The 15,044-nt window shown below is 53.0% G+C and overlaps 5 protein-coding genes across 5 annotated transcripts; 3 read left to right on the top strand and 2 right to left on the bottom strand.

Annotated features, from left to right (window-relative positions):
- Positions 1-863: 863 nt before the first annotated feature.
- Positions 864-1,505, top strand: EsH8_V_000192 (uncharacterized protein; the record flags this gene model as incomplete). The annotated part of the gene is made up of 1 exon (XM_083272708.1): positions 864-1,505. One exon carries the CDS (start codon positions 864-866, stop codon positions 1,503-1,505), a length of 642 nt encoding a protein of 213 aa, XP_083125423.1.
- Positions 1,506-4,481: 2,976 nt separating this feature from the next.
- Positions 4,482-5,785, top strand: EsH8_V_000191 (uncharacterized protein; the record flags this gene model as incomplete). The annotated part of the gene is made up of 2 exons (XM_083272707.1): positions 4,482-5,351; positions 5,474-5,785. 2 exons carry the CDS (start codon positions 4,482-4,484, stop codon positions 5,783-5,785), a joined length of 1,182 nt encoding a protein of 393 aa, XP_083125422.1.
- A 1,623-nt stretch (positions 5,786-7,408) lies between these two features.
- On the top strand, positions 7,409-8,103 carry EsH8_V_000190 (protein transporter TIM17; the record flags this gene model as incomplete). The annotated part of the gene is made up of 4 exons (XM_083272706.1): positions 7,409-7,477; positions 7,600-7,720; positions 7,772-8,004; positions 8,062-8,103. The coding sequence occupies 4 exons, from the start codon at positions 7,409-7,411 to the stop codon at positions 8,101-8,103; spliced, it is 465 nt and encodes a 154-aa protein (XP_083125421.1).
- A 574-nt stretch (positions 8,104-8,677) lies between these two features.
- EsH8_V_000189 (nucleophile aminohydrolase) lies at positions 8,678-10,151 on the bottom strand (the record flags this gene model as incomplete). The annotated part of the gene is made up of 2 exons (XM_083272705.1): positions 8,678-9,910; positions 10,014-10,151. The coding sequence occupies 2 exons, from the start codon at positions 10,149-10,151 to the stop codon at positions 8,678-8,680; spliced, it is 1,371 nt and encodes a 456-aa protein (XP_083125420.1).
- A 451-nt stretch (positions 10,152-10,602) lies between these two features.
- On the bottom strand, positions 10,603-13,945 carry EsH8_V_000188 (glutamine amidotransferase subunit DUG2; the record flags this gene model as incomplete). The annotated part of the gene is made up of 3 exons (XM_083272704.1): positions 10,603-12,246; positions 12,293-13,323; positions 13,819-13,945. The coding sequence occupies 3 exons, from the start codon at positions 13,943-13,945 to the stop codon at positions 10,603-10,605; spliced, it is 2,802 nt and encodes a 933-aa protein (XP_083125419.1).
- Between the last annotated feature and the right edge of the window lie 1,099 nt (positions 13,946-15,044).

Here is a 15,044-nt window from a genome sequence, read left to right as displayed (position 1 = left end):
AAGAAGAACCGCCATAACACACCTTTCATTGCCATGTTAGCGGCGTTGTGAATCTCGCCCAGATCGTGTATTGCTGACAACGGGATGATTGGACCCGCTCGCAATAAGCTCCTGGCCGACTTTGTTAGGGCTGCTGGGGAAAGTGCACTAACGACCTCAAAAAATCCAGATGCACCTGTTGGGAAAAAGCGCCGGTAGGTTTGTCGTGGTTTCCTTGCACGAAACTGTTGGTTCAATCAGGCACGAAGTAGAAAAGGGATGAAAACACATCAAGCAAGGATCAACACCCCGGCATGTGTGGGTACCCGTCCGTTTGAGACCGGCGGAATCCCGTTCAGGAGGCGGCGCAGTTTCGAGCTTCAAGAAGTGTCGGAATCTGACAAACTGGTGTGCTTCCAGCGGGGGAGAATTTATTTGATGTAAGAATCGAGAGCAAAAGGCAATCACATCGGCTCATCGGCAGGTTTTTGAGACAAACCAATCAGCCACAGCATCATAATGCCGTTGGATTGGGCGTTGGAGGATTCTTTCAAAGGCCACTAGGAGAGCATCCGAGATGAGGTGGCGCACAAATACCGTCCTAGACCCGCTTGCACGGCCTAGTAACCTAGGGGCATCACTGGACCCGGGGTTAAGGCAACCGCTGTGTAATGCAATATCTCATGAAAAGGATCTTTTGAACGACGTGAAAAAGATTCTGTTTCCTCTTCTCTTCATCCTCGATTCTGGCATTCGAACGCTGAAGCTTGTTGTCAATCCCGGATCAACACACTCGTTCAAATCTACAACCCTCGTTTGAATCATCCATACGACTACTTTTAGTCTCCTCCTACCAAATCAACCAAAACCCTCCCGAAAGCCACATGATGTCTCTCAGATTCGTCACTTCTCTCGCCGCACTGGCTACCGCCGTCCTAGCCAAGACCGATCTCGCCGGCTGCATCTCCTCAGACTCAGTTTTTACCCCCAGCCAAGGAACCCCGTATGCAACCCGCGTCTGGTACGTCCCGGAGACGGGCGAAATCTGCGCCGCCCTCGACTGCGGCGGTGGCCGTGCCCCGCCAAAGACCACCGTCCCCGGTTGTCCCTCGTATGAGGGAACCGAGACGTACTCGCCGTCTTTCTTGCCCGTGAAGACCAGCGCCGCTGCCGTCGTTCAGACGACCCAACCCTCCGTGACCACTCCAGCACCAAGCAGTATTATCAGCGCTGCTGGGAGCTCTGCGGCAGCTGGGGACGCCGACAAGGCCGAGAGCCAGACCGAAAGTGAAACCTGGATTCGGAGTAACGGCCCCGTTGTCACCGGACAGGGCGGATCGGTAACTGCTGCAACGACGGCAAACGCATCGGGGTCTGGCAACCAAGCTAGCCAGAATGGGGGATCTGCTACGTCTGCCGCAACTTCGGGAACCACCAACTCCCCCAACGCTGCAGCTCCTACTGGTACGTCGCGGGAGATGTTCGGCTTGTTGGCTGGCGTGGCCCTGGGGGCGGCTTTACTGTAACGGTTCGCCGGCCCGATGGACTAGTCGTACTAAGGGAACTCCTGGTCTTCATGAGGGAGATCAAAATTTTAATACATAACCAACATTGTAATTCAACAATCTGTACCAATAACTTTCTCACTCATACAGTCCCGCCTGCAAAAAAATCAGGGACCCTTTCTAGTAACGACTCAAACTCCTGGTCGGCATTTGTGAATTCCCACCCGCCGTCAATCCCATTGCTCCGCCCTTTCTCCAGCCGAAAGCCATACACATTCGTCCACGACCACCGGCCAATCTTCTTCGTCCGGGGCAGAATCTCAAACGTCACCCAACAAACGGCGCTCTGCTTAGAAACAACGTCAACGCTGCTGCCCCGGAGCCGGATGTCCGTGCCAAGACCGCTGGCATTAAGCTGCTGTAGTTGCTTCAACACACCCTCTGTAGCTTTGTTTTCGCCTCCCACTGTCGTTACACCGCCAAGGGTGAAGCTGGTAAAGTTGGAAAGGTAGAACGACGCCAACGACTCTGCAACATGCCGTAAGGGAACGGAGTCGTTGCCTCCTTGTTGTGTTGCGAGGCCATAGGCTGTTATGGCAGCTCGCGCGGCTTCTTTAATGTTCACCATGTTGAACCCGACTCGAAGATACGGATAATTCTAAGCCGTCGATAGGGATTAATAATGTTGGCAAATGAGACTTGGTTTTCATGGGACGACATGCGGGGTACACCGAAATCGCTCACATCCACACCCAAATTATATAGATTCTGGAAGTAAGACCTATGGTTTGACTGACACGGTAAGGTCTCATCAACCCCGCATTATAAACGCCGATCCGAGTAATACGACCCCCTCGGGATTGGACCACGCTGACAGGGTTACCAATTGGGAGAATGGATTCAAGTCAGCCTACATCCAATCCTTTCATTGAGTGAGAGTTACACATTTTGTCGAACTTTGATATGCAAAGTATGGCTTCCTGAATAACTCAAACAAACTTCAAAAAACAATGGATAGCACTAGCATTAGTTTGAAATAGCTCAATAAGCCATGGATATCTTGCAACTCTGATTCTAATTTTGGTCCATGAGTCAAAGAACACTTTCTCTTCATTCTTTACCCCCGTTTCCAGAAAGAAAAAAAACCCTGTTGTCTTTATCGAGTGCCAAGCAATCTGTTTTCGGAGCAGCTCGTATCTCAGATATATTTCATAGGCCGAGCATAGGTATGGTGTTTCTTTATTAACAAGGTCAGTGTGATGAGACCATTTTTGTACAACTTAACCAGCCCCAGTCCACTGTAACACATGACCATCTTTCTGCAAGGGAACGAACGCCCTTGAAGTTTGACCATGCCAGGCAATAAAGGGTCAAAAGATGATAAAGCCTACCGCAATAATTTACACCTTCTGGCATCTAGTAGATGTCGGGATCATCATTACTTCCGACCATTCTAGTGTCTGACTGTACCCAATCATAATTGCATCAACCATATCTCAGCATGATAACGTTGAGATCGGTATTCTTTAGCCTTTTCCTGGCTCATATCTGGGTCCAGACTCTTGTGGGTGCAATTGGAGACTTCTCACAGGCTCAGCATCGTCGCAGATTTGAAAATGCAACGACATCGATTCAAGGAGCCCAGCCGGCTTGTGAGACCGGTGTTAGCTCTTGCGAGCCGTCAACTTCTACTGTCTGGCACACTGCCACACTTGTAAGCATTACGAGATTCACCAAGGCCATTCCGAGAAACCTGACATTGTAAAGACGATCAGAACTCGTAAACCCAACTTGACAACCGGGAAACTTGCTACACCGACATTGACGACGGGGAAAAATTATCGCAGTGTCAGCAGCCAGACTCCTGTGTCACATCCAACAGCAAGAATCACTTCAGTCATATCCACTTGGGATGTCAACATTGCCTCGTCAATGACCACGAACACGGCTGTAACCTTGTCGATAAACTCTACCACTGCAACATATTCTACGATTGATGATATGCCATTGATCTCATCAAGCACTCATCTTGTGGCGTCGAAGTCCAAGAGCCTCACTTATGAGTCAGATTCTATGACTCAACCTCTTCAACAGACAACGTCCACTATCTCGATGCTTTCTCCGATTTCGACGATCACTACCCTGCCACTTGACGCGACATTTGTTACTCTAACTGGTGCTACTTATATATCCCCAACGTACATAACAACTACTTCACCGGGAAGCAACCAGCCTACAATCGTTCCGAGTAAGCCTCCAAAATCTTTCTCCGTTCTTACCTGTTTTCTTATTTATTGATTTATCACCAAGTAATCATTCCATTTTCCGGGTTTCCGATAATATGTTTCGGCTGTTATTCCAAGTTCCCTCCGAATATCAAAATCAACCTTCCCGAATTTTGTATTCAGCTATTCGGTCTGAAAATTGGCAATTGTCCGTCAAATAATAAAGAATCTGATGACAGTAGTGAAGGGGACGGAGAAGATGACAAAGGTGAAGAAAATGATGATAAACCTACTTCCAAGGATAAGCCAACAGCGACTTCTTCCTATTCGTCGTCATCATCGTCGTCGTCGGCATGTACCACCTCAATCACTGCAACTCAGAAGAGCGTATTTTGCTCGGTAACTCGAGGTAGTACTGGTGTTTTCTTCATTTTAATGGAATTTCCACTCAATAATGCCCCGCTGAACAGGAAACTCTGCCGAAGTAGGCTGCGCAACGAGTACCTACACAGCGGTTACTAGCTGCAGCGTCGTCAACTCAGCAACCACAGTGACAACAACCCATACTGCAAAGCAAACACTCCCAGTATGCGCTCCAGGCAGATGCGGCGGCAGTACGTGCCCAGTACAAAAGAAAAAGCCGATCGATGTTACGTTTCAAAAAGTCGCAAAGCGCGGCAATCCTGCCGACGGTCAGTGGCCTGATCCTAGCGATCTCGAACGGCCTCAAGAATTCATAATGAACCAACTCTTTGAAATCACTAACGGCAGAATGGAGTCACGCTATGCACCTAAGCTCGTCAGACATGATCCTAGCCCGGACGCGCATGTAACCGCCAACTGGGTCACATTCAAAGACAACGTCGAAGCGCTTGCGCTCGAAGGACTTTATGGTTGCACCTCTATAGTTTTGGTTTCTCAACGCAGCGCATGGATGAGTCATATCTGGGAGACCACTTTCGTGGACCATAACTCTGACGACTTCGAATACATGGTCACAGATGATCTGCTTTACAGACCACCACCAGGCGACCCCTTATTCGAGTATTATGAATATGGTTTGGAGAACCTGAAAAACAGCAAAGAACATGGTGACCCAGGAATTATGTTTGGGGACGAAGACGTCGAAAGCGCAAAATTGGAAATGCAGGCCTTCATTATTACTCCACGTCAGCACCTACATCCCGCATTTTATTACGATGCGAACAACGAAGTCGTCAATGAGGATATTCTTAAAGACATAGACCACCAGAAGGGTACAGTTAAGTACCCAGAAAAGGTCAATAGATTGGTTGGCGTCATAACGGAAACCTACGGTGCCATTCCCGTCCAAGTGGTGGACTACAATCCCGTCTTTTTGCCACGGGAGAAATGGGAAACCTGGGTAATTGAGGGTAGTTTACTCGACGACAACGGAATTTCCAAATCCGCTGAGGAGATCCTCACAGATCTCACCATCGGAACGCCACGAGGGAAGGTCCTGATCCAGTATCAGCCAGCAAAGACCTGCGTGGAAATGGCTAAATGGCGGCTTTGGGTTGAAGGCCAGCAGGCTAGCCACTGGGCAGATCAGTGGACGCCGACGTACGACCAGATCTTTTCGTTCCCCGGGGAATCTTCAGGCCTAGCACGTAGACAAGGGGTATGTGCACGACCGATCAAAACCAGCCCTCCGGGCCCTACCGCTGCAGAAACCCCTCTTTCGGCCATATTACCCGTCCAAGGATCACCTTCCTCAGCGGGAAACGAAGATAATGGTATTAGCGGTCCTACAACGCAAGTTACACAAATCACACAAACTGCCCCGTCGAACTCGTCCCCAAAGTCAATCCCGTTGATATCCACAGTGACGGGGTTATTTACTATCAAAACAACGACAGCGGGCTCAATTTCGACAAGTTATTCGCTGTCGCTTGGTGCGAAGTATACCCCATCGTTACCCGCACTTTCTGGTCATATGACGACATCCACATCGAGCCCACCGGCACCGTCTACCACAAGCAAATCTACATCATCTTCAAGGATAGCTATAATATCGACGGTAACTTTCAGCAAACCACCGCCTCCTCCGCCTAGTCCCCTCCCCTCGGAGGCGGTTTATATTCAGTACTTGGACGGAGTTGTAGCCAACGGAGAGGTGGGTCATTATATGTTCGGGTCATGGTATATGATTCCCGTAACACCCGTCAATGCTCAATTCAACCCCTGCAATACAGAGCCGGTAGGTTGGGAGATGTCCTTACATGAAAATTCCATGAAAAATGCCACGTGGCCGGTGAGCTTCAATGCCCAGATGGACGTCTTTGGAAAGAAGAAGTGCAAGTACACCCGGAATGACGGGAGCCAGTCGTTCGGCAAGTTTTCTTGCGAAGACGTTGCTGAGTTTGACTGCACCAAGGACCTGCGAGCGAACCAAAAGACCATGTGCAATACGGGCGGTGTCAGTATTCTCAGCTCATTCACGCCCCGGGTGAGATGTGTAATCCCTGCACGAGATCTTCGAAAAGTATTGGAGGAAATAAACTTTTGATGATGGCTATTGCGGTGCGAACGAGGGGAATGAGTTCGACCCATCTATACTAGATCACTTCAATCATCATCGTCATTCGTTTCGTGGTATCGAACCACCGCCTGGTATTAAAGACCAGATCATTAAAAGAGATGCGAGATCGGATGTGAAGTCACAGTCGAGAGACAAGAATGGCCTAGACATGTAGAAATGAGATGCAAGGTGCAATCTAACAGAATTCCTACTACTCTAATACGAGATGCATGGTAGAAAAGGTGTGAAGGTAATAATAATTTGAACGAGTACACCTTTGTCGTTCATGTATTATTGATTTCTAGTTGACCAACTCAGCTTTTGCTTTCCAGTTCCCTACGAAAGTAGACTCTCTCGTAACCGTCTTCTGTCTTCCTTTCGGTCTCGACGAAGCCCATCTTCGGATATAAAATGAGATTCTCACGCATCTTGACATTTGTATAGAGCTCTAGCGCCGTGTAATGTTGAGCTCGGGCTACGTTCTCGGCACACTCCATGAGCATGCGCCCATAACCACGACCCTGAGCCTCTGGGTCTACTACCAGGTTGTTGATTTGTAGCGATTTTGTGATCGGATTATGCCGCAGAACTATGGCACCAACAACTCTCCCTTCCTCGTGATTGCGTAAAACGTACACCAGTTGCGTTCGAATAAGCTCTTCGAAATTCGCCTTCATGGGAGCTGGTTCTTTGCCGATTCGGTCGATGTACTTGGAGTATGCGGCCCTTACCATTGACTGAATGACGGGAGCATCTTTTAGATCGGCTTTTTCGAGAATGTGCCCCCCTTTAGAGGCTCGATTTTCAGAAAGTTTATCGGTCATTGTTTCTGGTTGTCAACTCCTGAGAACGTATGGTTGATGGAGTGTGACTAATGGCAGAAGACTGAGTAATAGGTAGATTTCCTTTTTGGGCAAATGACGAGACAGCTCCGATAGTGGAGAGCTTACCACCTATGGATCCACCAGGCTCAGCGATAAGATAAGAACGGAATTTCCGAAAAGCCGCAACCGAAAAAATTCGTTCTGTTCGTCACTCCATCGCAACCACGTCCGCCACGGCAGCCAGCTACGCCTTTCCGAATTATCGCGTCTTGAGCTCTCCATCGCCAACCCACCACCCCCTTCGTCGACAACAACCCCCAACACACATTCGCCATGGATCATACGCGCGACCCCTGCCCTTGGGTTATCCTTAACGACTTTGGCGGTGCCTTCGCCATGGGCGTAAGTTCTTGCGAGCCCACCCCCCCTGGAGCTTCCCCGAGCTTCGGCCCAGCTTCGAATCTCGAAACTTCGATCCACTTCGCGACAACTTTCCAATACTAACTCAGTCCTTCTCTCGATAGGCTATCGGTGGTACGATATGGCATGGTATCAAGGGCTTCCGCAACTCCCCCTACGGCGAGCGTCGTATCGGCGCCATCACCGCTATTAAGATGCGCGCCCCCGTGCTGGGTGGTAACTTCGGTATGTTCCATCCAATGAGGCCATCCGTAAGGTAAAACTAACCGAATCGAGGTGTTTGGGGTGGTCTCTTTTCCACCTTCGACTGCGCCGTCAAGGGTGTGCGACAGAAGGAGGACCCCTTAAACAGTATTACTGCTGGTTTCTTCACTGGTGGTGCGCTTGCTATCCGTGGAGGTTACAAGGCTGCCCGAAACGGCGCCATTGGTTGCGCGATCCTGCTCGGTGTTATCGAGGGTGTCGGTATCGGTTTCCAGAAGATGTTTGCTGGAAGCACGAAGCTGGAGGTGAGTTCGAAAGAAGCAAGTCGCAACGCGATGCAAACGCTGACAACGTCATGACAGATGCCCCAGCCTCCGCCTTCAGACGAGAGAGTGCTGGCATAAACGCCTCATCTATCTCTGAACTTTCATTTGCACCGATAAGCGGCATCTAGCGGCCGCCTACGAAAAACCAACACCACAACCGACCCCTCTCTACTCTTCCAGCTCGAAGCCTTGGACTGTCCAAGGCTCGACTTCTGTGTTCCACCACCAAAACCGAAGCAAGACGACTCCGTTTATTTAATTATTCAACAAAATCGCATCATCTGGCAGGGGAGAGGCGTTCCGTGTAGTATAGACAAATTTGCTTCCAGTCACCGGGGACTGGAGATACGACGGGGGAAACATGTTTTTGTTTTCCGAAGGGGATCCACGTCGAGGACGAAAGGCATGCGGGGAACATTTGCGTGGGCAGATCAAGGGCAGGAACTGCATCTGCTTTTTGACGGCCAGGGTTTGGATCCGGAGAGGACGGAATCCCCCCTTTTGACACGAGTACTGAATCTGTGTGGATAGAGATGTGCCATAATTGTACTGATATCAACTCGCCCTCTGTTCGCCGACTCTTGCAGTGCCGATGTATCGGATGACCCGGGCATAGTCTCTAACCCTCTATCTAGCCTGTCGCGCTCAAGATTCACCACTTCTCGGAGAAGTCTCGAACGTCTTGGCCCTCGACGTCATCGTGGTAGATTTTGGCATACGCCTTGTCGTCGTTCCCGATCCATGCCCTGTACATCCCGTTGCAGTTGAAGTCCTGCAAGACCTCTGACCTCACTTCCACGACGGCGCCCTCATCGTCCCGGACGACTGCGATTTCGATACCGATGATGCCGCCTTCGCCCTCGCCAGTGACGCGCCACCGATCCCCCGCACTCCGCTGAAGCTCGCCTCCCGGGCCCGAGACGAACGACACCGCATCAGCGCCGGAGAGGGGCTTCCACCTTGCTACGGCGCCCACGGTCCTGCCTGCCGCAACACGCATGAACGAGTCCCCGTTCCCCGTCCCGGACGCCGCGATCGAGCGCGTAGTCTTCACCGCCTTGCCAAAGGAGGCCGGCAGCGGGGAGTAGGTCTTGAGAGAAGGAAGGCAGTCGGCCATCAGGCCCTTGAGGCTGTCCGACAACGCAACCAGCCCCTCGCCTCCCCACGTCGCCTTCCCGAAAGCCGCGGTCGGGTCCCCGTCCTCCACCCACTCCTCGGCCCAGAACCCGGCCCCGACGACGGGCGTGTCCCCGATCCGCCCCGTCAGCTTGTTCGTCAGCCCGCCCGTGCTCGTGGCGGCACAAACGACGCCGTCCTCGTCCAGCGCGACCGCCCCGACCGTCCCCTGCGGCAGGAACTCCTCCACGTCCCAGGTGCTGAGCCCCTTGCCGCTCTTCTCCTTCTCGAGGGCCCGGATGTGCTCGTCCCACCTCTTCTGCGTGAAAAAGTAGTCGTCGCCGACGATCTCCAGCCCGTACTTCCTCGCCAGCGTCTCCGCCGTCTCCCCGTGCAGCAGCGTGTGGCCCTGCGCCGAGGGCGCGTCGACGCCGAGACCGCCCGCGGCGCCCGACGGCCGGCTGCTCTCGGGGTTGCCGCCGAGGTCGGCGTCCCCGCGCTCCAGGATCGCCTTGGCCAGCAGGATCGGGTTCCTGACGTGCCGCAGGCCCGTGACGCCGACGCCGCGCTTCTTGAACCCGCGCGACACCATGACGGACGCCTCGAGCTCGTTGATGCCGTCGCGCGTGAAGACGGCGCCGTGCCCGCTGTTGAAGAGCGGGTTGTTCTCCAGCAGCGTCACGGCGTGCGTCGCCGTCTCCAGGGCCGTGGGGAGCCTGCCGTCGCCGCCCGCCGCGGGCGTCGTCTGGTAGACGCTCGTCTTGCTCACCTGCACAGCGTCAGCACGCGAATCTCGCACCTTTTCCTCCCTCATTCTCGGGGTTTTGTTTTACTTTGCTTTCAGCGCTGGGATGAGGGGGGTGGCGACTTACTATTGTGAGCAGGGCGTGGCGGTATCCCTCGTACTCGGGCGGCGCGAGGTTCGACGGCTTGATGTTGCCAGCTCCGCCGTGGATGATGAGGCGCGGCTTCACCTTGACGGCCGTCGGATCCTGGCGCTTATACTCCATCTTTTCGATACTTTTTTTTGTACAATTTAGATGTGATTGCGTATTTTAAATGAGAAGCCGGCTTTTTTTCAATGAGCCACGATTGACGACCTTTGACTCTGTGGTGTGTGAGGTTGATAGCTTTCACTCGACGTCTCGAGCTCGAAGGTGTTCGGGTCCGGCGTATGATAAGATAAGCCGGGACGCCTAATCGGGAAGCCCAGCGTGTTCTTCGGCATGCGCTGGCCGATGTTCGGATCACGTCAACGGAGGGGGGATGAAGGTCATGTCGGGGCGAGTCAGTCAAGCAACACATCAATAAATGCCAGGTCACGAAGCAATCCATCCTTCTAATAATGCTTTGCTTTTTTGGGTATCCATCTACTTCTTTTGATACAGATCCTTATATGCCGTTTTCATCCCCACCATAAACGCCAAAGCCAAACCCCCCGTCTTATGAAATGGGACCTTTTTACAATCGTGCAAACACAGACCCGATAATTTCCCTGCTCTTGAGGAGGTTCAACACTCTCAAGCGCTCATTGTCCAAGTGAGCAGAGTCGGACGACTGGCCACAAGGAAGATGCGCGGCGGGGGCACCAAATTCTTTTTCGAGGAACCGGATCGCTGGGATTGAGCCGCCCTCACGGATGTACAACGGCTTCCGAGGCTTCTGTGCCTTCTCCTTCGCACCAGGCTCCGCGACACTATCGTCGGCGGTTTCTCCTCCCTCGAAGACAGAGGACCAAGCTTGCACGATGGCCTCCTCGAGAGTTTGGAAGATCTCGTTCGTTGGGTCGCCTAGCCACGGCTCGGCTTTGTTGTCGATTTTGATGGTTAACGAATTCTTGGATTCAAGGTGCCCGAACTCGCTTTCGAGATAAGAGTTCAAGGAGGATATGACGTCGTTGACCTCCTGGCCCGGCACCAAGCGCAAACTGATGTTGGCACTTGCGTGGCTGCTGACCAGGCTGCCGTCCGGTCCTGAGACTTTGTATCGGTGAATCGTCAAGTTGGGCTCCCTCCACCTTGCCATCAGGGCGGCCTTGAGCTTATCGGCAGGCCCCTTTTCTGGGTTCTGCCGCATAAGGGTGCACGCGATATCATCATACCGGGTCTCCTCTTCAGCCGTGACTGGAAGGATATCATCATAAAATCCGGGGATGAGCACCTTGTTACCAGGGCCCTTCAGTTTTGACAGTGTGGAAGTCAGGTCAGATAGAGGCTCGTCGTTCATGTAGGAGCCATCCACGCCGGAATGCTGATCGGGGAGGTGAGAGTCGACGCAGACAGTGGCGTGCAAAACGCCACGCAGTCCGTATGTGAGGCAGGGAACCTCGTCGTCGAGCCAGTAACTGTTGGCAAGGAGGATGTAGTCGACGTCGCCGATCAGATCCTTGTTCTTCCGGACGATCTCCCTGAAACCACGCGAAGCCGATTCTTCCTCTCCCTCAATCAGGAAGATAATGTCGTTGGTGAGCTTCTTGGCCTGTAGGAGATCTGTGACAGCATACAGCGCCGCCATGATGGGACCCTTGTTGTCGCTAACACCTCTGCCATAGAGGTACCCGTTGACGCCCTTCAGCTGGAAAGGATCCGTCTCCCACTTGCCCTTTTTAGTGTCCGCTGGAACAACATCGTAATGGCCATAGAAAAGAATCTTCTTCCGCTTCTCAGCAGGTTCTAGAGTGCCATCAAACTTGGCGAGAACGACAGGGTTGTGGGGGCTGCTTTCGGTGCTCAGCATCTCCACATGGCCACCAAGCCTCTTGAATAAAGACCCAAGATATGTCGCGCCTCTTCGGCAGTCTTCGGCAAACTCGGGGCGTGAGGATACAGTCTGATAGGATACAAATTCTCCAAGAGTCTTGATCATGACGTCGTTGGCTTCTTCGACCTCTTCTTGCCCCTCGTATGATGAGCAGTCAATATGCCAAATAGCAACATCGTTATCATTGGCACCAGTGATATAGTACTGCCTATTGTTATAGGTTGTAACGGCGGATGACAAGACTTTGCCTTCGTGAGCTTTCCAGCGAGCAATACACTGGTATTTCTGGCTGACGTTGGCAGCCTGGCTGTCCTGGTATTTGCCATAGTGGACGGTGGTATGTTTCTGGGTGTTGTCAGCAATGAATAGTGGAAGTGGACGGAAGACTTACGCTGGCAGAACCCGACCTTGAGGCACTCAGAAGGTAGCCCCATCCCATTTGGAGGGTCATAACGTCGCCCTTGTGACCTTTGATGACTCGCAGCTTCGACTTGGTGTCCAGGTCCCACAGCTCGATAACTCCCTGCAATTTGCCAGCATAAAGGAAAGATCCGTCAATGGCCAGAGACATGATCGACTCCGCATCGTCGACGCCAAGTGACATCAGTTCCTTAAGACCTGGCTCACGGTCGTTCTCGGCCGCTTGGTTGTCCCCCTCAGCGCCCAACTTCCACAGCTTGATGGTGCCGTCTCCGCCACCCGAAATAAGCACGTCCTCGTCTGGTTCTACCAGCACAGTCGGTCCTTTGGCCATGAGCATGGAGTAGACATAGCCGTAGTGGGCGAACATCTGTAGAGCCCCCGAAGGGATTTCCACAACCGTCTCGGAGCGCGGGATCAGGGTCCATCTCTCGTCGTTACGGCGCGGCGTCGTCGTTCCCCCCACTGCTCGCGAGTCGAAGAATCTATGGTTCCGCCGGTCGGGATGCTGCGAGCAGTCATGGGCCACCTGGTTAGCCGTATCCGAAAGGCTGACCCATTGTATCGAGGTGTTCTGCGCGCCGACATAGACCGTGTCGTGCTGGGCGCTGTAGGCTACCGAGAAGATGTCGCCAACGTCGTATGTGCTGTAAATCTCGTACAGTCGCTTCATCGTTTTCGGGCACCACACATTGATGATTGGGTCGCCGGCACTCGAAAGCAGCTTGGAGCCGTCGGGAGTCAGGAAGAGGCTCAGCACGCTCCGCTTGTGCGCCTGGACGATGCGCTCTTGGTGGAAAGTGGCCAGCGACCACACGACGATCTCTCCATCTTGTGTACCCGCATATATGCACTCGTTCTCGGCGCTTACGGCGAGACAGAGGACGGAGCTGTCGTGCTTGAGGTTGTGCAGGAGCTCGGGGGCGACGGGGGGGCAATCGTCCGTGTCGCTCAGGTTCGTGGACAGATCGGAGGCCGCAATCGCGGACGGCATTGTGTCTTCTGTCGCGCAGGAATCCCTGTGTCAGTGGTGCTTCGGGAGGAGAATGCAACGGTTTGAACCAAACGAGAAACGGGAATGGCTGAGCTTAGTCGGGTTCGGTCGAGACAAGAAGGCGTGACGTGACGCATTCCCCAGATGGACTCCAAAATGCCACCTGCGGTATCGCAACAAAATTGGCGAATGACGGAATGCGCTAAGGGAGTCACTTCGCCTGACTCCCTAGCGTGGATCCCCCGGAGGGAGACTGCAGACTTCTGGGTTTGGGGTGGATCGCCTCTGCGGTTGTTGGGTTCTAGCTCCCGCCGCTACCAGGTCCACTGCTGTATTTTCAGGGCCTTTACAAGGACCAGGTGAATACTACGCGTCGTCTCGCTGCAGACCATGGTCTCGTGATGTCTCCGTCGCTTTTCATCCTCTCCTGGACACTTGTCCCTAGTTTTGGGGGATGGAGAAAAGGTGATAACTCGGGGACACGAGAATAAGAGGAGGCTTACCATCTTCGTATTCCTCCGAGGACTCAGACTCGGTCGACAACTCGATGAGATCTTCCTGTATCTTGCGGCATCCCTCGCAGTCGTCCTGCCCTGGAGCGTGGACCCCCGATTCATACGCCAAAGCCATCAGCTCGTGAGATATCCGCTCCTCTGGTTTGGGTCCGCAATGGTAGGCTGAATCCGCTTGTTCTTTGGGGTAGCGGCTAGATAGGTGGAGAGCTCTCTATTTGTATGACGCTTCGGTGGCTTTGACTCCCTCACCGCTTCATGACGCAACATTGGAGGGGATGGTATCATACGCTGAGATAAAGAGCTGCGAAACAATCAGGTATGATTCAGCTCAGAAACGAGATTAGAAGACGGCGGCCGGGGAGAGTTTAAGGGACGTCTACAGGGCCGAAATCGGGGCGCGTGATTTCACATCTCGTATAATATCTTCCCGTCTGCACTTTGCTTTTCGGTTGCCAAGCGCCACCTGAGCCTCTGCCGCATCTCCCCTGGTGGCATTCAGATCGATCAGCAGCCAGTGGCATCCAGCTGAGACAGCCTTCGGGACGCTCGCCGAAGTGTTCTGTCCAAAGGTGCCTGTTATGAAAGCAGGGCCTCAATGATGCGTGGCTCACCGCAAGATTGTGTCTGGCATAGCTGCACAATGGTCCAATTTAGGTACGTATGGTGATCTTCCGAGGATCCTATCTCCTGCCCTATTGGACGGAAACCACGGGTGCTCCAGGGACGCAGACACACAGAGACCACTGATCAGTCAGTCTGTTCAACAGGGGAGAGACAAACGGGCCGCGCCAAGGGTGTTATCAAAGCGGCCTCCCGTTTGGCCCCTGATGACCCTTTTTTGCTCCCTATCTGTTCCCACACATCCTTCGGGCGTGTCTGCCGTAAGCCGGGCACAGGTCTGTCCAGCTGAAAAGGAGGGCGAGGACGTGGAGAAATTCCCGGAGAATAACTAAGGGTTCCGCGCTGCTCAGCTAATTACGCGGTGGGTCACCAAGCTGAAATTGGGCTTGGATTATCGCCATACTCCCTGACATTGCGCATTGTTGCTTGACAGTGTTGATTGCCATCCGTAGAGGGGGACGGATGCGTGGTGTACTGTGTGCAGTGAGAACAACCCAAATCATACCTTGGCTTGATGGAAGTCGGTTGCTGTATTGGGCGCAGTGGCTGTGGGGCGTCCCAAAGGCTTTGGACCTGCCCCGATAAGCGTGCGT

Source organism: Colletotrichum jinshuiense, chromosome 5 (assembly GCF_051148585.1).
Source record: "Colletotrichum jinshuiense chromosome 5, complete sequence".
NCBI classification, from domain to species: domain Eukaryota; kingdom Fungi; phylum Ascomycota; class Sordariomycetes; order Glomerellales; family Glomerellaceae; genus Colletotrichum; species Colletotrichum jinshuiense.
Note: the sequence above shows the minus strand (reverse complement) of the source record. Positions and strands in the feature narration are given on the sequence as shown.